The sequence below is a fragment of the Dromiciops gliroides genome, chromosome 5, assembly GCF_019393635.1.
Source record: "Dromiciops gliroides isolate mDroGli1 chromosome 5, mDroGli1.pri, whole genome shotgun sequence".
NCBI lineage: Eukaryota > Metazoa > Chordata > Mammalia > Microbiotheria > Microbiotheriidae > Dromiciops > Dromiciops gliroides.
The window spans coordinates 91,826,803-91,848,889 of NC_057865.1; the positions used below are offsets into that span (position 1 = coordinate 91,826,803).

Consider the following 22,087-nt stretch of genomic DNA (forward strand, 5'->3'; position numbering starts at 1 on the left):
CGAAGAGTACATTAAATCCCCAGGCATCCCATTTTGTTTGGGGGCCGTTTGAATTGTTAGAAAAATTGTTTTCCTTAGTTAGAGAGGCATTGTGGGGCTATTGATAGGGTTGAACTGGGTTCAGGTCCTACTTCTGACTCAGAATAATGGACCTTTCAGTGCCCCAGCTTTACCTGTGGGCATACAGATCTTACCTGTTACCCATGATAAAGTATACATTACAGTTCTTGCCAGGATTAATTGCTTCAGGGATTGATGGTTCAGTTCCTATTAAGATCTCTAGGACCCTACACTACGAACAAGTTGTCTACTGTGATGAGATCACAGCTTGGGTCAACTCATAAAAAGAGGAACCCAAGTCTGAGTCTTTTCCCAGTGTGCCCTGTGATCCATCAAACAGAGGCAGTGCTGGTCTAAGTTGTAGATGGATGCTAAAGTTACCCATTTTCTTTTGTGTGTTTAATTCAACTGATATCAACAATAAGGCTTCCATATGATCACTGCATATGAATAGCCTATACAAAGAAGTAGGGGCATGGTTCATCAGAATTCAGTATCATAAATCCTAAAATATTTATTGTATTAACAATTTATGGTATTAACAAACCTGCATAACCTCAGTAGTCTGAGTGTTTATTTCAATTTACTATCTCTGAATTAGCTTGGATTTGTTGTTGTTTTCCAGGAATTTGGCTCAGTATAGGCAATTTGGGATTCTGGATTGACCTTAAAATTCTGTTAAGGGTATTTTGGTCTATTTGTGCCAATTAATCTGTTTTTCAGATTGGGAGAATAAATGGAAAGCACTGATGGATAAGATTGATATAAAAATGACACTTGCTTTCCTTATCTGTAAAATGAGCCCTTCATCTCCCAGCAGAGAGAGAACATTTGCTTCTCTTTCAGGTGCCAGATAAATGAAAGATTCTATCATGAAGTATGTTAGGCAAATGACTAAGCTTTAAAGAGGCATCTCATTCAACCCCCTCATTTAGCAGACAAGGAAACTGAAGCCTAAGGTCATGCCCAGTTAGTAAGTGGCAGAACTGAGGCAAAAGTAGACGTCACATCTCCTAGTCCCTCTTCTTTCCTCAATACTCTCCTCCTTATTAGCTATGTGGTCTGGTTGGACAGGATGCTAGAGTTGGAGTCTGGAAGATCCTGCCCCAGAGACTTATTTGCCATGTGACCATGGGCAAGGCACCTAAATTTCTGTTTGCCTCAGTTTCCTCATCTGTGAAATGGGGATAATAATAGTACCTACCTCATGGGATTGTTGTAAGGATCAAGTGAGATGATATTTGTAAAATGTTTTACAAACCTTAAAGCACTATGTAAATATTAGCTGTAATAATAATACTGTATACTATATAAATATTAGCTATAGTAATGACACATTTTATAGCAATAATAATGATTATTATTATTGTCATTAGGAATAAGTCTCTAGTGGTTTAATGATAAAATGAAGTCCATTGCCTAAGATTTTGTCTATCCTTAGACATCAGTAAAAGCACAAGTTATATTCAGATTTCCTCATAACCTTCCTTGGTCACATATACCACCCTCCTTAAGTGGATTACAGTAAAAACTGTGTGACTACTCTCTTTGAAAAGCTTGATAGATAAAAATACAAACACTGAAGATTGAGAAGCTTGGAGGTGGTTTGTCTCATTACTAAAGGACACAAAAGGATTTGCACTGCAGGGTTTCTGTGAATAGTAAATCCTTTAAGGGACTTTGAGATGCAGTCCATTTTTTACAAAAAAAAAAGATCGATAGCGTTTCAGAACATAGGAGATGACAGTCCTCTTCAGTTAGATTTGTCGCAACTTAGATTATTCCAGAGACAACCTTGAACCCAGAAGTGAGGCTTCTCTCTAGGGGAAAGCTAGTGCACTTTTTCCCAGATGAAGGGGATGTAGCCATCCTCAGACTCACACCCCAGATTTAGAATTGTAAAGTTAGGCCTTAGTAAGGCGGGTTATTAGTTTTCTCTTGGCAGCTATCAGTTCATGGGTTAGAAGGAGTTGCAGATAGGTTGTGTGTTTGGAGAAGTGATAGCTAATAGCAGACATACTAACAAGAAACAGCTGACAGTGAGGGAGAAGATAGAGGAATAAAAAAAAAATTGGTGCCTGCTTTGTGTAGGGCACTGTAATAAGAGCCACAAATTGTAGTCACCAACACTTAGAAAAGCTGGGTAGTCAAGAAGGCCATGCTAAACTCTAGACATCTCAGTAGCCAGAGAGATCCAGGTACCACCATGTTGTGTTACAACAAGTCCTGAGAAGAAGAGAAGTCACTTATTTTAAACCTTACAGTGAGTCAAAAAGTAAAAAAAAAAAAAAAGTTTAAAAAAATGAAAAGAAAAGTAAAAGTGGACTTGGATATCCAGAAAGGCAGTTCCAGGAAGCTAATGATGAAGGGCTTCCTTGTCTTTGCATCTGGAATGTCCCAGTTCTATAATGCTCAAAAAGTAGTATAATTATGCTATCTAAAGACCAAGAATCATTCAGTAAATCAATAAATATTTATTAGGCACGTGCTACATGCCTGACACTGTGCTAAACACTGGGCATACAAACAGCAGGAAGATAGTCCGTGCCCTCAAGGAGTTTATAATCTAAGTGGGAAAGACAACATGAAAACAAAGACAGATGAAGCAAGCCATATACAAAGTAAATTGGAAATGATTAACAAAGGGAAGGCACTAGAACTAAGAGGGGTTGGGGAAGGCTTCTAGGGAAAGATGGAATTTTAGTTGGGACTTAAAGGAAGACAGGGAGGTGAGTAAGTGGGACAGAGGAGGGAGAACTTCAGGAGAAGTGGGGTAGCTGTCCTGACCCCTCTCCATCTCATTTCTCCTGGCTGTGGGAATAGTGAAGGGAGAGGGTGGAGTCAGAGCAGAAAACAAAGTTACTGTGGATATTTCTAAGGCAACTTCAGATGTTAACAGTGATACTGCCAGGCTTGGCAGCAGGTCAGCTTCCCCATGCTGATGAATTGCCGGAGGTTCTTCTCTCTTTTCTTTCTTCCTTTTTTTTTTTTTAAATTAAGGCTGAGAATTTTCCATTGTGAATTAATTAATTGTTGAACCCACCCCCTGTGGACTGGGCCTGTTTGTGAGAAAGAAGGGAAGCTGAGTTGAAATCTGTTCAAAGCCATACCACACAAAACCCGAGGGGTCTGCTCATCCTCTATAATGATTCTTTGTGTTGTCCCCTCTAGGCCACCATCTCTCCTTCTTCCCTCAGGCCCACCGAATGGCATCCTAGGCAGGCTTTCTGCCTCTGTTCTCTGGTCTGACCTCTCCACCCCCATCCCTTCTGCACATTGTAGCCAGATATTCTTAAAGCATGGAACCAATTTCATTACTCACCTTGCTCAAAAACTTGCAGTAACAGCTTATTGTCAACATGATAAAATTCCAACCATTTAGCCTGGAATTCAGGGCCCTCCACAATCTTGCCCCAGTCTATTATTCACTTTGTGATATGCCTCCTCCCTCCCTTCCACCCCTGATCTACTTGGCTTCCCTAGAATTCAAACATTTATTGAATATCTGCTATGCATAAGGCACTGTGTTAGATACCAGGCATAAAAAGATATGAAATGGGGCAGCTAGGTGGCGCAGTGGATAAGGCACCGGCCCTGGATTCAGGAGGACCTGAGTTCAAATCCGACCTCAGACACTTGACACTTACTAGCTATGTGACCCTGGGCAAGTCACTTAACCCTCATTGCCCTGCCCCCCCCCAAAAGATATGAAACAACCAAACTCCCTTACCCTTCACTGTGCCTTTTTTCATGCTTGGAACACTCCACCCCTTCCTTACCACTTATCAAAACCCTACCTATCTTCCAAGACTTGGGTTTGTATCTTTTGCTCTTATAAAAGGTTCTTTACCGTCTGCTCTTCCCTTTCCTTTCTTCCACAATCCATGGCCCTATTTTTTCCCATGTCAGTGGCTCCCAATTGCCATCCTCTCACTACTTCTGACTGTAAGAATCCAGTCATCTTGTTGTAGACATGCCTGAAAGAGGGAAGAGCTTGGAATGTGTTGTTAAGGCTCCATTGTTGGGGTGGGATAATTCTGGCTGTGCCAGTCCAAAGGGTAGGGCCCTGAAAGATTGGGAAGACAGTGAGCCTGCGTCTGAAGGGGGAAGGTGAAGTTCTGAGCCTCATGAGATTTAAAGGCCGTTGTTATTCCTCTGTGTCCCAATAGAGTTTATCTGCTATTTAAGATCCAACTTGTCCACTCCATCTACCATCTCTATGCCTTTGCAGTTTGTTCTCCATGTTCTTGTTCTTGGAGTGCTCTGCCCCCTCACCCTCACCTATAGTTTCTCTGGCTTTCTTTATGACGTTGCTCAAAGTTCACCTTCTATGGGAGACCTGTCCTTGTCCACTTAGCTTTCAGGTTACCTTCCATCTCTCTCTCTCTCTCTCTCTCTCTCTCTCTCTCTCTCTCTCTCTCTCTCTCTTCTTTCTCCTCCCCCTCTTTCTACTTCTCCCCCCCCAGTTATTTATATGTTTGCTTTCCAATTACAATATGAGCTCTAAAAAAAATAAAAATAAAAAACAATATGAGCTCTTTGAGGGCTCAGGCTGGATTTTTGTCTCTATAAAAAAAAAAATTCCTCAGTACTTAGCAGACTGACACATTTTGTTTTGAGGTTGTTTCAGTTGTGTCTGACTCTTTGTGACCCCATTTGGGGTTTTCTTGGTAAAGATGCTTGAGTGGTCTGCCATTTCCTCCTCCAGCTCATTTTACAGATGAGGAAACTGAGGCAAACAGGGGTAAGTGACGTGCCCGGGGTCACACAGCTAGGAAGGGTCTGAGGCCAGATTCAAACTCAAGAAGATAAGTCTTCTTGATTCCAGGCCTGGTGTTCTATCTGCTGCACCACCTAGCTGCCCACTGTCTGGCACATAATAACTGCTTAATATATGCTTCTTGACTAATGAACTTTTCTGTGAAGCGTTCCTTCACTGTTCTGGCCAATAAATGATCTCACTTTTCCTCAATTCCTACATTATTGACCATCTGTACCACACAACTATTACTTACGGTTTTGTATTGTTCACTGGCTCTTCTAAATTTGTATATCTTGTTTCTCCATTTAGATTGTAAGCCTACCACAGTTAAGGGACCACGTACTATAAATCTTTGGTAACCTCTTGCAGCCCCTAGCATAAGACTGGGGCCTAGACCTAGAATAGGGTATTTGTATACTTTAGGCCTATTTAAAAACTTATGCCTCCTCTAGGTTACTCTACCATTCTTTATAACAGTGGGTATGACTTGGTCAGCTAGGTGGCACAGTGGATAAAGCACTGGCCCTGGATTCAGGAGGAACTGAGTTCAAATCTGGCCTTAGACACTTGACACTTACTCACTGTGTGACCCTGGGCAAGTCACTTAACCCTCATTGCTCTTCAAAAACACAAAAACAGTGGGTGTGACTTAATGTGTGCCACAGTATAATATTACTGCATTAAAAAAAATATATACACATATATGTGTACATATATATACACATATATATGTACATATATATACACATATATATGTACATATATACACACATACATATGTATAGTTATAAAAATGTCCCTCCTTGTACTCTGGAATGTTAATAACAACTGGCATTTAATTATTACCTATCTATATGTATGTCTGTACATACATATATACATATATAAATCACATTTTACCTTTGCAATAATCCAATAGGTTAGGTGCTATTATTATTTACATTTTACACATGAAGAAACTAAGGCTCAGATAAGTTATGTGACATATCCAGGCTCATAACTAGCTGAGGCAGAATTTGAATTTAGGTCTTCCCAGCTGCCTCTTGTCTACCATTCTAGGCTGCCTCATAGGTTATTCCAGAGATGGCTGCCTACTTTGCCAACTCTTTGTAGACCCATAATAAAGGTTCAATAAATACCGATTGAATTGAATAGTAGAGTTTAGAGATTGAATGGCCCATAGAGACTATCCCTCTCATTTTATAGATAAGGAAACGGAGGTACAGGGATTCAAAATACCTTCCAAAAGCTGAAGGATAGAGAAAAGGGGATGCATGTTCTGGGTTGTAGAAGGGCCAAGACCAAATGAAGGAAGAAGTAAAGCTAGCGGGGGATGTTTCTATAACCAATTCTTCTAGAATTTCTTTTAGGCACCTTCTAGTAATGCCTTACCTGAGGATAAAATTTAGGGAAGGGATCTACTTTGCTCCTTTGAGCCAAATTAGGAGATTACTATGAATATCTCAGACTTGACAAGATCCGGAATTAATGTTCTCATGGAATATCAACAGAACAACCTCTAAGTCAGAGGGAATATTTACTTCCCTTGCTTCTTTGAATAGTGCTTCCTAAACCAATAAATATTAATTGAATGCCTATTATTCATTTCAACCTTGCCAACGTGTATTAAGCATTTGTTATGTGCCAGGGGCAGAGAATACAAAAATAAACATGATGGTTCTTGCACTCAGGCTTCTCATATTTTGTTGAAGAGATAGGATGTTTTGAACCCCCAGCATTTAGCTCACTGCTTGGCACCTAGTAAGTGCTTGATAAATGCATGTTGACTGATTGACTCCTTGTATATAATATAGGATAGGGGATCAAGGAGATCAAAGGAGAGATCCAGGAAAAAAATTCTCTAGAATAATTAAGGAAGGAAAGAATACCTTTAATTGGAGGTATCAGAAATGCTTTCACAGAGGAGCCTAGCACTGAAGAAAGGTTCTGATAGATAGAGGTGGGGGGAGGGGGAAAATGTATTCTAATCATGGACAGCCTACATGAATTCAGAGGCAGAAGACAGCATGTTCAATCCAGGGAATAGTTAGCTTCATGGCCAGGAGAGCATATGAAGGAATGATGTCATGTAAAATAAAGCTGTAAGATACTGTACCAGATGCTGTGAGGAAAATAACAAGACATGGTACCTGCCCTCAAGAAGCTTATAGTCTAATTGAGGAAATAAGATATGTACACTTGAGAAGTCAGATAGTGACCTGAGGTAATTTGGCCAGAGATGGGACAGGGTAATCTTTGTAAAATGTCCAGTGAATGGTCTAGAAAATAAGCACTGTGGTAATTCAGAGGGGAGGTCACTTTGATTAGCTTGAAAGACAGAAGCATAATAATAATATCTACCATTCATAATAGAGCTTTAAGGTTTGTAAAGTGCCTACAAACATTATCTTATTTTATCTTCACAACAACCCTGGGAGATAGGCACAATTATTATCCCAATTTTGCAGATGAAGAAACTGTGGCAGAGGTTAAATGATTTGCCCAGTGTCACACAGCTAGCAAGTATCTAAGGCTGAATTTGAACTCAAGACTCTCTGTCTCTGGGTCCAGTCCTCCATCCAATCTTGTTATTCTGATTGGTTAATCCTCCTTATCTGAAATAAGAATCAATTCATTCAGTGACTTTGAACGGCCTTAATATTTTTTTTAAGTCATAGAATTTTGTGGTTAGAAGGAACCTTAGAAATGATCTCTATGGGTAACAAATGCTAAGTATCATGTAAGCATTCAGTCCCTCAACAAGCATTCATTAAAGTTCATTTATTATGTGCCAGCAGATACTGTCCAAAATAGAGATACACATCCAACAAATGAAATGATCCCTACTTAGAGGAGCTTACACTTTGGTTGGGATGACAAGTACATGAATAAGTACATACAGAAAAATACAAAGCAATTAAATGTGACGTAGTTTGGGAGGGTCAACAGCATGCAGAAGATGTTGCTTAGGCTGAATCTTGAAGGAAGATAGGTATTCTGTGAGATAGAGCTGTGGAAGGAAGGTATTCAGGTATGGGTGACAACTGGGGCAAAATCACAGAGGTGGGAGATCAAATATTATGTATAGGGAACATCAAGAAGTCCACTTTGACTAGATTTGGCTGGATCACAGAATCCAGGAGGGAAAATAATGTATGACAAGGTTGGAAAATAGGTCTGGACAGGATTATGAAGGGCTCTAAAAGATAAACAGAGATCTATGGATAGCAGAGGAGCTCATACCCAAATAAGAGATAAAGAGGATCACAGAAGATAAAATTGAAATTTTTGATTATATAAAATTTAAAAGGTTTTGCACAAACAAAACCAATGATACTAGAATTGGAAGGGAAGTAAGTAATAGGGGGGAGAGAATCTATGCAGAAAGTTTCTCTGATAAATTTATCATATAGAGAATATATAAGGAACTGATTCACATTTATAAGAATAAGAGCCATTTCCCAGATGACAGCCCAAGGATATGAACAGGCAGTTAGTTCTCAAAGGAGGAAAGCCAAGCTATCAACAACCATATGAAAAAACCCACTAATAATTAGAGAAATACAAATTAAAGCAGTTCTGAGCTTCCATTTTGCAACAGTCATATTGACAAAGTTGACAAAGAAAATGACAAATGTCCATGGGGCTCTGGGAAAGGGTGCACATTAATATACTTTTGGTAGAGTAGTGAATTGGTCCCACTACCCACTACTCTATCCAAAAAGTTACTATATGTTTATATCCTTTGACATGAAGCAAAACTACTAGACCCATATCCCAAAGAAGTCAAAGAAAGGAAAAGGAACCATATGGACAAAAATATAGCACTTTATTTGTATTGGTAAAGAATTGGAAACTAAGGAGGTGCCTATCATTGGGTGAATGGCTAAACAAATTACCACATTTGAATATGGTGTAAGAAATTATGAAAGGAATGGCTTCAGCTAAACTTGGAAGGACTTGCCTGAATTGATGTGGAATGAAGTGAAACAATGGGACAACAATGTATACAATAACAATTTTGTAAAGACCCAAAACTTTAAAATACTTAAGAATTTTTATTAATATAATGACCATAATGAAGCATGCAATCTATCCCCCCAGCAGAGAAAAGGTGGATTCAGGATGCAAAAATGAGATATATATTTTTAAAATATGACTGTCTAATCAAGGGGTTTGTTTGACTACATATATTTGTTACAAGGGTTTTCTTTTTTCTTTTCTTATACTTTTTTGTGAAGCAATTGGGATTAAGTGACTCACCTAGGGTCACACAGCTAGTAAGTGTCAAGTGTCTGAGACCTGGTTTGAACTCAGGTTCTCCTGACTCCAGGGCTGGTTTTCCATCCACTGCACCACCTAGCTGCCTCAATTTTTCTTTTTTTTCAATGAGGGGGCAAGATGGAAGAGAGAAAAAATAGATTTTTGTTAATGGAACAATGAAATTAAAAAAGAAAAACTAAACAAAGTTTATATTTGATCCTAAAGGAAACCATTTGAATTGATTGAGCAGGAGCATGACATGGTCAGACCTGTACATAATGAAAACAACTTGGCAGCAGTATGTAAGGAGAAACTTGAGGCTGGAAGACCAGTTGGAAGGCTATTGGCAAAAATGCTAACAAGAGGTGATGAGGACCTCAACTGAGGTGCTAGCCTTCTGAGTAAAGGGAAGGGGTCAGATGTGAGAGATGTGGAAATAGAAGCAGTAACATTTGGCAATTGGTTGGGAAAGTTGCAAGAGGGAGTAAGAAACAGGATAATGCTTAGGTTTTGAATGTGGGAGACTGGAAGGATGGTGGTATCTTCAATAGAAACAGGGAAGTTTGGAACATGAAGAGTTTGGGCAGAAAGATAATGAGGCCATTTTTGACAAGTTGAATTGAGATGACTCTGAGACATTGAATTTGAAATGTACAATAAGCTATTGTTTAGGACCTCAGGAAAGAAACTAGGACTGGATTATATCAGTCTGTGAATTATCTGCTTAGAGATAGTAATAAAACCTTTGGAGCAACCAAAAAAGTGAAAGGTAGAGAGGAGAGAAAAGGTTCCAGGACAGAGCCTTGGAGAACAGTTAATGTGTATGATTAGCTATTAAAGTAGCTAACAAAGGAGTGATCATGCAGGTAGAAGGAAAATCAAGAGAAGAGATTCATGTCATGAAAACCCAGAGAAAAGAATCTAGGAAGAAAGGGTGGTTCACACTATCAGATGCAGCAGAGAGGTCAAGAAAGGTTGGGGACGGAGTAAGGACCATCAGATGTGGTCATTAAAATATTATCAGTAACTTTGGAGATCGATGACATAAATACATTATTAAGGCAGGGCTAGGGCAGTCAGGAAAGGCCCCATATTGTTAGGACTTGAATTTGAACTTGAAGAGCAGGTAGAATTTAGGTGGAAAGGAATGAGGAGGACATGTCAAATCCAATAGAATCCAATCCAACAAGCATTCATCAGGCATCTACCATTTATTAAGTACTAGGTGGTGCAATTACTTACTAGCTATGTGACCCTGGGCAAGTCACTTAACCTTGTTGGCCTCAATTTCCTCTTCTATAAAATGAGTTGGATAAGGAAACAGCCAACCACTCCAGTGTCTTTGCCAAGGAAACCCCAAATGGGGTTAGGAAGAGTTGGACTGAAACTACTGAAAAACAACAAAGGGATAGCGAGATACCATCACTTGATTATCATTACAAGTACTGGGGACAGAAAGACAAAAACAACAAGAAAACAGCCTTTGTTCTCCATAAATGTTATGTTCTTCTGGGAGCAATGAAGAGACCAGCATGGCTGGAGCTAATGGGCTATGTAGCTGAAGAGCGAGACAGAAAGAGTATGGTATTTGCAAAGTGGTATTTTAGAAGATTAACTGGAATGGAGACTGAGTTATATGGTAAGTAACGCAGGGCCTTATGCTGCATCCACTGATCCCTTCTGCTTCCAAGGACGCTTTTTCAAAAAGGAAGTAGTAGACCAAAGGTTATGTCAAGTCCCATAAATGCCCATGACCTGCAGCAGGTATGATCCTGACTTTGTCCCTTAAAATAGTTAAGCCACACTGTTTTCAAACCGAGAAGGCAAGAGACAAGTCATGGGTCCAGTAGAAGTAATGAGAATCTAGGTCCTGGTGACAGAAGAGTGGAGGACTGAGAGAAGGGGACACAAAAGAGAATGCCAGCCATGTTTGCTGCATTGGAGCACAGTTGTTTGTGCTTCTAGTTCTCAGATGAGTAATACTGGGTACCTAAGACATGAGATATGTTGGCAACCCAGTAAGTAATTAACACCCCATATGTCATTCCCTGGACTTGCTTTGGATGGTAGAAAACCACGGTGTACTTTTGGATAACAGAGTTCACTTCCCTGGCATTTTTTTAGCTATTCCAAGCAAAACCAATTAGGGTTTTGTTTGGTTTTGTTTTGTTTATGGCTTATTTGTTTGCCTTGGAGCTAAGCATGCAACCAGTAACCAATCCTGCAAAAACCCAGATACAAATTCCAGAGCCAGAGGAAGAAAATATTATGATTGGCAGGAACTTTGGTGGCCTGCTTATGTTGGGGGTCTTTGCTCACAGTGGGATGTTGGATCTTTGCTGTGCTGTTATTCAATGGTGCTGACTTTTTGCTGAGTTTTGGATTTACTCAACTACCACCCTCTGCTCCCCTCACAGCCTCTTGGATTTGTAGAGGGCTTTTCTTGTTTATTATTTCTTGTGATCCTCATAATACCCATGGATAGAGTGAGTATTGTACCCATTTTAGGTGAGATGAGTAAAGCTCCAAAAGCCCTATCAACCCCACCCCCAAAATGTCACAGGTCACCTTAGTGGCCGAGCCAGGACCCAGTTCCTTTGGTCTGGTGCTTTTTATTTTGCACCACATTTTTTGATCAGGGCACAGGCATCATTGGAAATGGAACAACTTGACTTTGAGAAGAACTGAACCTTCTCAGATACTTTTCTTTCAAGATTCCCAAGACAAATAGATCAGTGATGGAGAAAGCAGTAGCTTCACCTCTTTTACATTCTGCCTGACTTCTTATGCAGAGAGAGAGAAAGTTGTTTCTTCTCTAAGCTCAGCTATAACCTTTCCCTACCTCCATTTTGTTTTCTAATAACCTATAAGGAAAAGAAGCATGTGGCATCCCTTTCTTATGTCTCTTGCATGGAGCCTTCACTGACTTGCTCTGATGTACTCTGCTGCTGGTGCAGTGGATAGAATACTACACTTGGAGTCAGGAAGACCCAAGCTAAAATTCTTCCTCAGATGCTTGCTAGCTGTATGACTCTGGGAAGGACACTTAACCTGTCTCTGCTTCAGTTTATTCATTTGTTAGATTGAGGAATCATAACAGCACTTACCTCACAGGATTGTTGTGAGGATCAAATGAGATAACATTCATATAAAGTACTTTGCAAACCTTAAAATGCCATAAGATGCTAAGCTATTACGGTTATTACCCCACATTGATCTCTTTCTTACCATCTGCTCCCTTCTACAATCTTGATGAAAATGCTCTCTTATCTGCTAAATCCAATGGCTAATTCTCATCTTCTGACTTCTACTTTTTGACACTGTTGGAATTCCTCCTCATTGGATACGTTTTCTTTCTTTAGCTTATGGGATGTTGCTCTCTCTTCATTCTTTTCCCACTTGTCTTACTTCTATTTATCAGTTTCCTTTTTCCCCATCCTTCTATTCCTGAAGTATGGATCCTGTGGTTGTATCCTGAATACTCTTCTCTTCTTGATCTGTAGCCTTGTATATCTGAAGTCTTAAATGATAAACTGTTAAAGGAAATGACAAAGGAGTGATGAGGCAGGTAGAAGGAGAATCGGAAGAGATTAATGCTATGAAGACCCAGAGAGAAGAGAGTATCCCAGAGGAAAGGATGATCAAACGTATCAGATGCAGCAGAGAGGTCTAGAAGGAATGGGGACAGAGAAAAGACCACCAGATCTGCAATTAAAATATTACCAGTAACTGGAGAGTGAGGGTTCAGAAGGTGAGCTAGGGCAGCAAGGAAAGGCCTCACATTGTAGGGACTTGAATTTGAAGACTAGATAGATCTTGGGTCAAAGTAATGGAGAGGATCTATCAGGGTTAGGGGTGATGTGATCATCAACTAGGGGCTCTGTTATTGTTTGGATATAGAAGACTACTAGATTTATACATCTAACCCAGTCTTTCTCCTGAAATTGAGTCCTGTGTTACCAAATGTCTATTGCTTATCTCTACCTGGATGTCCCATAGGCACCTCAAATTCATCATGTCCAAAATTGAAGTCATTCTCTTCTTCCCCAAACCTGCTTTCCTTCTAACTTTCTTGTTTCTGTTAAGGGCGCACACTGTCATCTTTCCAGTCACTCAGGTTTATAGTCTCAGAGTTAATCATGTTTTCTCTTCCCTCTTCCCCACCTCCCATATTTAATCAGTTGCTAAATCATGTTAATTCTATCTCCTTGCATCTATCCCCTTCACTCACACAGCTCTCATCACCCTTCATATACATTATTGTGATAGTGTAGATGAATAGATTATTATAATATTCTCCTAATTGATCTCCTTGCTTCCAGTCTCTCCTTTCTCCAATTCATTCTTTACTCTACTGCCAAAACAATCTTCCTAAATCTTAGCTCTGACTATGTCACTCAGCTCTGCTGAAAACAAAAAAACCAACCTTAGAAGTGCATTATTTTGTCTAGGATAAAATATCAACTCCTCAACCCATCTTTTAAGGCCTCTGGCTCTAACCTACCTTTCCAGCCTTATTTCATGTTACCCATTTTAATGAACTCTTCCTACTAGGGACTGGAAATGCCATCTCCTACCTCTGTTTGTACAAACTTCCCCCAATGCCCCACCCACTCTGCCTTGGAATACATCTGCTCAGTCATTCCTGCCACTCACAATATTTATTTTACTACAAGACTAAGATCATATAATAATATTAGCAATAGTTATGATGATGATATAGCTAGCATTTATATAATGCCCTATAAGTGCCAGGCAATGTGCTAAGTGCTTTACAAATATTATCTTATTTGATCCCCATACAAACTTGGGGAGGTGGGTGCCATTATTATCCCCATTTTACGGTTGAAGAAATTGAAACAAAGGTGAACATTTTGCCTAAGGTCTAGGAAGTATCTGAGGCTATACTTGAACCAGGGTCTTCCAGACTCAAGGCCCAGCATTCTATCCACTGCACCATCTAGCTGTTATCTCTTCCGTGAAACTTTCATCACCTTGCCCTCCCAGCTCCCCTTTCCCAACTCATACCCAGTGATTAGTGTTCTCTCCTTCCTGAAATTACCTTGTATTTACTTTTCAGAGTAAGTATCCACCCCAGTAGAATACTATATACTTAAGGACAAAGACAATTTTATTTTTGTTTTTGTACATTTGGTTCTTAACACAATGCTTTGTTTATAATAGGTATTTAGTAATTGCTTGTTGAATTGAACAGAATTTTCTGAACAATTGTAGCACTTACTGTCCAAACCACATAGTAGCCTAACTTAATCAAATATTTAAAATCATAATATGATTATATAATCTAAGAACCAGAAAGGACCTTAGATGCCCTCTAGTTCAGCCTCCTAACCATTTTAAGAATCCATTCTCCAACATCTCCGTGAGACATTATTTAAGCTTATACTTGAATACCTGTAGTGATGGGGAGCTCACTGTCTCACACTCCATTGCTGGATAACTCTAGTGGTTTAAAAGTGATTGATCTTTGCATTTGCCTTTGGCAGTTTCTTCTGTATCAATCAGTCATTCCATGAGTCTTACCTTTCCAGATAAATTATAAACTCCTTTGAGCAAGAATTTTACCATATACTATTTCCAGGCATAGCAGAAAGGTTGGATTTGATGCCAAAGGGAACCTGGGTTTGAATCTGCAATTTATTATTTAGCAGTTATCACCTCATCTCGGGTCAACCACTTGATCTCCTGATCTGCAAAATGATGAAGTTGAATGTTGTCAATTAATTCATTCTTGTCTGACTCTTTGTGACCCAGTGGATGGTGGATGAGATTACCTCTCTCATTATATCTCTCTCTGTAAAGCCCCAAATCTATGATCCTGTGGCTATTTTCTAATTGTTGAGTTGATTGGTGTTTAAGTGTCTGCCTGGTCTTAAGGTTGGGGGTGAAAGGGACCTGCTATGATATTTTTTAGCTAGAGAGAATACTGAATATTTCAGAGAGTATGCTCTGGAGAGATTTCAGATTCTACAATCTAAACTTGCTCCAGCTCTGAGCCTAAAATCCAATTTAAGGCGAATGGGTTATGATAGATGGTACCGAGCCTGGGGAAATCTTAAGGTCCAGATGTCATCAGCTGCCGCATCACCATTTTTGCTGTTTGGCCGCCTTGGTGCCTGTCTTTTTAAGAGATCCCAGCCCTCCCTGCTGCAGACATCCCCAGTACAGCGAGTAGTTGCTTCTCCACCAGCCCCGACACAGGTAGCAATGGTAGCTTGCTGCATTCCCCCCATCCACAGCTTCTGCAGATGGCCCCGGGGCATCTTGAGCGGGGACGCTGCTGGCTAGAGCCTTCCAAACCATTGCCTGTGATGTATCCTGGGTCAGCCCATGCTGCTTGCCATCCGCTTGTTGCGCTGCATCAGGGACCAGGAACACACCCAGCTCTAGTCCCCATCTGTTGCAGTCGTGCGGCAGCATTAGCATTGAATAGCAGCCGAACCTTAGAACCTGCTTGTACAAAGGAGGGGGGGCGGGTTGGAAAACCCCTTCTCTTATGGACCTTTCAAGAGAGGCAGAAGGATTTTTCAGAGCCGTGAGTGCTGTTTGTTTTCCATTTCTAGTGTTTTGTCATTTGGCTTTTTTTTCTGCTTTTTTTTTTTCTTTTTTACAGATCATCACTTATTTTTGTTAGCATTCAGAGAAAGGAAATGTGCTGTATGGTTTGGGGCTGAGTAAGCCAGCATTCTAGGAGCTTAGATTTGAAATGCATGGTGGTTGCGCATTCTGATTCCCCTGCGTCCTCCCACCCCCCCCACTCCCCATAAGATGTTTTGTCTCTTCTGCATGCAAAGCTGACAATGAGTTGTTTTGATGTCTAGGACCCCCTTACTAGGGTAGATCTCCCAAGGTTGAACAAAATGTTCCTTTTCCCCATTGGAGCTATATTATTTTTCCTTACATAACTTTTGCCTTGATGATTTAAGAAGAGATTAACCAGTGGGAGTTGGGGATGGGGGGGTGGCTCAAAGTGCTTCTGAAGAGGACGTGGGTAAGATTATTTAATTTCTCTTCTGTGGCCCGGGTTATACCTTTCCTTTATAGCCGAGGTGTGAGGCTGGTGTGGGCTTGGCCCTAGCAATCACTCATACAGGTGCTCCATGCCGCTTTACACCCCCTCCCCCTCCTTTTCTTTCCATCCCACCCCGATTTAATGGAAAGTTTCCTCACTGACATTTTCCCCAGTACATATTTGGTGCCCCTTCCCATCCTTGAAGCCTGCTCCTTCAGACGGAAATTCCACAAAGATACTAGCCAGGGAGCCTGAAGAGATTTGGAGAGAGCTCGGAGACAACCCGTTTTACCTATTTGGATTCTCCGTCTGGGGTGCCGTGCATCACTCTGCTAAATTGTCTCTTTTCTGAATTTTCCTCAGCTCTGGCTTCATAACACGCACCTGTTGCATGTTTAACTTGTAGGGAGAATCTTGAAAGAGAAAACCAAAACAAATGGGGGCTTGCATTCCTCCCTTCCCCCCCCCACTAGTAAACAAGCGTTCAGATTATTCCATCATGCCTCACTTTTTGTTTGATCTGTGGTAAGGGATGGAAAGTGGCCCAGGAAAATGGTCATATTCCTCAGGAGCTGTAATTAATTAGGCATTCAAACAGTGGAGTGGCTCGTGGGATTGTAAGCAATGAGTAAGAGTCAGGAATTCTGTGTTTTAATTTTGGCTCTTTCTCTAATTCTCTATATCCTAAAGTAAGATGTTTTAACCTATCTGGGCCTCAGTTTCCTCCTTATGTTACATGAGGAGGGGGGAGACTAGGTGATTTCTAAGGTCTATCCTGGTCTTCAGTTCCTGGGATTCAAAACAGAATGATGATTTTTAGGAAGAGTGGAGGGAGGGGAGGGAGAAGTGGAGGGGAGAGAAGGAGAAAAATTTGGAACTCAAAATCTTGTATAAATGAATGTTAAAAATTGTCTTTACAATTTTATAATTTATAATTGTCTTTATAATTGGGGAAAATACTATTGTATAAAAATAGAATTATGATAGCTAGCATTTATATAGTACTTTTAAGGTTCACAAAGCACTTTAAAAATATTATATCATCATCCTCATAACAACCTTGAGAGGTAGATTTTATTACTATCTTTGCTTTATGGATGAGGAAACTGAATATAGCTGCTAGTAAATGTTGAAGGCTGGATTTGAACTCGGGTCTCCCTGACTTCAGATCCAGTGTTCTATCAACTGCAACACCTAGCTGCCCCTAATATATTTAACTGAGCAGCTTACCATGTTTTTCTCTGGCTGTGATAGGATGTAATCCTATGGTCGGCCATTATTCTGGTGAATTATCTCTATTCTGAATCCTCTCAGAAGATCTAGCTTCATGACATGTACTTGTTGCATGTTTAACTTATAGTGAGAATCTTGAACATGTGACAGCATTCTGCCCTTAAGGAATTTACAATCTATTTGGTAAGATAAGACTAATAAAAAACATTTTAAGGGAAAAATACAAAGCTATATAGCATTAAGTACCAGTGTGTGTTTTTCTATTATATGTTTTAGGGAGATGGTGTCAGATATGTGTGGAACAATTCTCAGTTGTCACCCTCCCAACCAGATTAAAATCGGGAAATATTTAACAAAATCAAAAAGAATACACTGCAAAATAGATAATGTTAATTTGTGATTTTCTAGGCCATTATGTGGCCTGCAGGGGTTCTTATTAGTTTAGGTTTAGTGGTCCCTTTTCCATTTGAGTTTGACGCCGTTGCTTTAGATCAGACAAAAGGAAAATTGAAGCAGTCTGGAATAGTTGGGCAAGGCTATGTAGAGGAAATGGGATGTGTGAGCTGGGATCGTAGAATTTAGGATGTTAAAATTAGTAAGGACCTTAACAAACATCTGCTTCAAATCATTCATTTTATAGATAAGGGGACCGAGGCCTAAGGACTTGCCTAAGGTACTATGAGAATAAGAGCCAGGACTTAAACCTGGGCCGCCTGTCTGCCAGCACAGTGCTCGTTCTAATGGGCTTAAGCTCTGTACGCTTTAAAAAAAAACTGGTTCAAAATCCACTTGATTATACTCTGATCTAGCTCACATGCCCCCATCTTGTCTATAGGTTAATATGAAATAGAGAGACTCGGCCAAAGGCTTTGTTGAAATGCAAGTGTATCGTCTTCATAGCAATCTACAAGTCAGGTAACTGTCCAAAAACAAATAAATAAGTAGTGAACCATAAGCAGAGACATAACCAGAAATTCTGGTGCCCAGGGCAAAATTGGAGGGGAGGTGAATGTGGAGGAAAATCCTCTAGGCCATGGCCACAAAGGGCTGTGGGGTTTGAGAAGTGGGTGGTGGAGAAGACAGTTTGCCCACATTGGTTCAGTTTCACTTGGCAGCTCCCTGGAGGAATTGGGGATGGAGCAGTGTCAGGCAGGGGGTATGGGAATGGGACAAGAAAGGGGGCGGGGGCGGGGGGGGGGGGGGGCAGCTAGATGGCGCAGTGGATAGAGCACTGGCCCTGGATTCCAGATACTTAACACTTACTAGCTGTGTGACCCTGGGCAAGTCACTTAACCCCAATTGCCTTATTAAAAAAAGAAGGAAAGAAAGAAAGAAAGAAAGAAAGAAAGAAAGAAAGAAAGAAAGAAAGAAAGAAAGAAAGAAAGAAAGAAAGAAAGAAAGAAAGAAAGAAAGAAAGAAAGAAAGAAAGAAAGAAAGAGAAAGAAAGAAAGGGGGCAGGGGGACCCCTGAAGAGTGGTGGAACCCTTCTGGCAAGATGCGCTCAACCCAAACATCCCTTCAGAAAGGGATGGGTCATCGCAATGGAGTGGGACCTTCAAGGTGCATTGGTGCACATCACCCAGAAGACCATTAAGCTTTGAATAGGAAGGAAGAAGCTAGCCCACATCAGGTTGGCACCCTGGATCAAAGTTGCAGCTGCTCCTCCCTAGTTGCTTTTGTCTTTCATTGTATAGGTACCTGATAACAGGTATTCTGATAAAATTCCGTTCTAGGTTTCTAATTTGACTAAGGGGAGGGAAACTTAGAGAGGAAGGTCATTCATTTCAGTTCAGTTCTGCTCCTCTATTAAGTAAAATATCTTTTTCTTGCACTTTCTGTCATATTTGAACCTAAGTTTGCCATTGCCTGGCTGACTGATATCTTTATGTGGCTCTGCTGCATAGTTCTCCTGATAAAGGTCACACTGCTAAGTATTTGTTTAATCTGATAAGTATTCTTTTAATCTTCATAAATTCCTTCCTTTGGGGAAGCCACAGGGCTTAAAGGAAGGAGGGGGCTGAAGGAGGAAAAAAAAACAAAAAATGACAAAGTCAGACTTTTGTTTTCTTTATGGTTTGATTTGCTTTGCATTCGAGGTAAGCAGGAGTAAGATTTTATTGCTTAATGCATGTTTTCAAGAGAATCCTCCATCTGCCTTGGTAATTAGAGCTCTAGCTCATTAGTCACGGTATGTGAGGACAAGACGTGTGTAGGTTCCAGTAAACAACATAACACCCGTATTAAAATAGCGTGAGGGGCTGTCAAAACAACCTTCATCAGTATCCAGCAGCTTCACTAATGAAGCTTTCCTTGATCCCCCTTGCTGGTAATGACCTTATCCCAAGGACCTCACATGTTACTTCATTCTTCACCTGTCCAAAGCACTTTTCACACAGACTGTTGTATAGTATGGTTAGCTCTGTATTTATCTAATTCTCCCATTAGACTGCAGGTTCCTTGAGGGCAGGCATCTATCTTATCTAAATTTTTTCTCTCCTCAGGGGCATAGTTTGAGGTCTGCACAAACTAATGTTTGTTGAATGGAATCTTTTCACCACAGTATTTGGGATTTGGTGGCATGATGTGAGTTTCCTTCACCAGATAGCATCCTCTGACTATAGAGAGAGTTTGAGGAGCTGTCTTGATTGGTCCAGAGAGCTTTGGCTTAAGGAACAAGATCAGAGGTAGAAACAGGCAGGTTCTTCTTTGACTGGGGGTGGGGGGGAAACACTATCATTATATAAATACCTACCAGGATAAGGCTTTTCTTGCCCTTGAGAAGTTTCTTACAAATCTAATAAATTTCATTGTTCCTTCCAGAATGTGGGGCCCACCAAACCAGGGCTGGACTTCTCTGTGACTCCTCTCCCTTGCTTCCTTATACATCCTCACACCTCCTTCTTACTGGGTGAGAAATTCTGTAGGGAGTCCCTTTGGTTCCCATGGGACTTGTTGCCTTGTTTTTTCTCTTGAAGAACAGGTGGCATTGCCACGCTTTACCGGTAAGAGTCTTTCATAGGTCAGAACAATGAGGGTTTAATAGCTAAGATCGAGCTACTCAGCCTGACATTTAGTGCTCTCAACATCTGTCCCTGCCCTGCCTGTTAAAATGGATCTAGGTAGGACACTCTTCTTTCTTTCTTTTGGGTAGATCGTGCTGGCACGGCTAATGCCTTGCCAATGCAGAGAATCCTGGCTGAAGTCCTTCCTCTCCTCCACCCCAAACCATCCAGACCCTGGATGCCCATCTCAAATCCTACCTCATGACTCAGCCTCCTTGGACTTATATCATCTCTGCCAATTTCCTTTTTTCTCTGAACAGCATTCTAGTTTCTATGCTCTAACTCTGGATTCTATGTTGTCATTCATGTATCGGGATCATGGGCTCTTAGAGTTGGAAAGAACCTCTGTCCAACCCCTTCATTTTTACAGATGAGGAAAATGAGATGCAGAGCAGTGAATTTGTTTGTTCTAGGTCAGATGAGCTGGGATTTGAACTCAGACTTTAATGATTCTCACTCCAGTATTGTATAATTCAACAAACACTTAATAAGCACCAACTGTACACCAGGCGTGTACTATGTGCCATGTTTCCAAAGTCACACAGGTGATAAACAGCACAACTGGATTTGAACTCAGGCTGACTGATTCTGAATCCAGTGTTGTGTAGGTCACCAAACATTTATTAAGCACCAGCTGTGTACCAGGTACATGCTATTGTGATGTAGATACAGAGAAAATAATTAAAGTTGTCACCACCCTCAAGAAGCTTGTATTTTAGTGCATTGTGATATCTCATCTATTCTTCCATCGTTTCTCGTGTGTTATTTTCACCTTCTCCGGAAGAGTGTAAGTTCCCCAAGGTCAAAGATGGCTTCTTTAGACCGCACTGTCATCCTCTATGGGCTCTGACAGCATCAGATACATAGTAGCCATTTCATGGATATTTACTGACATGTAGCCATTAAAATTTCTTAGGTTTGGACTTCATGTTAACAGTAGTGCCAATTAATTCTCTCTATGGGGGGCACCTAGGTGGCACAGTGGATAAAGCACTGGCCCTGGATTCAGGAGGACCTGAGTTCAAATCCAGCTTCAGACACTTGACACTTACTAGCTGTGTGACCCTGGGCATGTCACTTAACCCTCATTGCTCCACAAAAAAAAAAAAAGGAAAGAAAGAAAAAAGAATTCTCTCTATGAATAATCTGTACATTCAAAATTCTGATTGACTTTTCTTGAAACAAGGGTTATCCATGTATGGTATAGACAGGGTGTCCCTACCATATAGATAGCATGCAAGATAATTTTGAAATGTCAATGTTAGCAGTAGGCAAAGTTTGTCTGTGTTGGCCTTTATCCCTCTCCTGCTTCCTGGTAACCACCTCCCCAGACAATCTGTTCCTCCCTCTTTCCCAAAATGGTCCTTGCTTCTAAATTACATTTTCCTCAACTCAAAACCCCATTCCCTCTATATGGCAGATCTCCCTTAGATGGTATGAAATGAAAGTAATTGAGTACTGAAGAATAAACGATGTGTAACCCCCACTCTGGGCTCATTTCCCCAACTCCCACTCTCATTGGAAGCTTGGATCTCTAGAAGACAGGTGGCTTCTTCTTCCCTGAGGGACTTACGGGTCATTGGGGGAGCAAGGGGTTTCTAGTACTGTCCCCATGAACCTCCATCTAGTGTGCTCCCCATTATCAGGCAAGCAGTACAACTTTAGTGACTTTTA

At 40.7% G+C, this 22,087-nt stretch overlaps 1 protein-coding gene across 10 annotated transcripts in view; it reads left to right on the forward strand.

Moving 5' to 3' along the window:
* Positions 1–22,087, forward strand: part of PRKAG2 (protein kinase AMP-activated non-catalytic subunit gamma 2) — a 492,650-nt gene that overhangs the window by 108,062 nt on the left and 362,501 nt on the right. Inside the window, exon 1 of one of the 10 annotated variants that reach the window (XM_043966988.1) lies at positions 15,218–15,307. The exons of 8 other annotated variants lie outside the window; for them this stretch is intronic. Coding sequence is in view for 1 of the 2 variants with exons in the window: in XM_043966986.1 (XP_043822921.1) it covers positions 15,603–15,641 (39 nt within the window). In the remaining variant the exon portion in view is untranslated. One more of the 10 variants, XM_043966986.1, reaches the window with a different exon arrangement.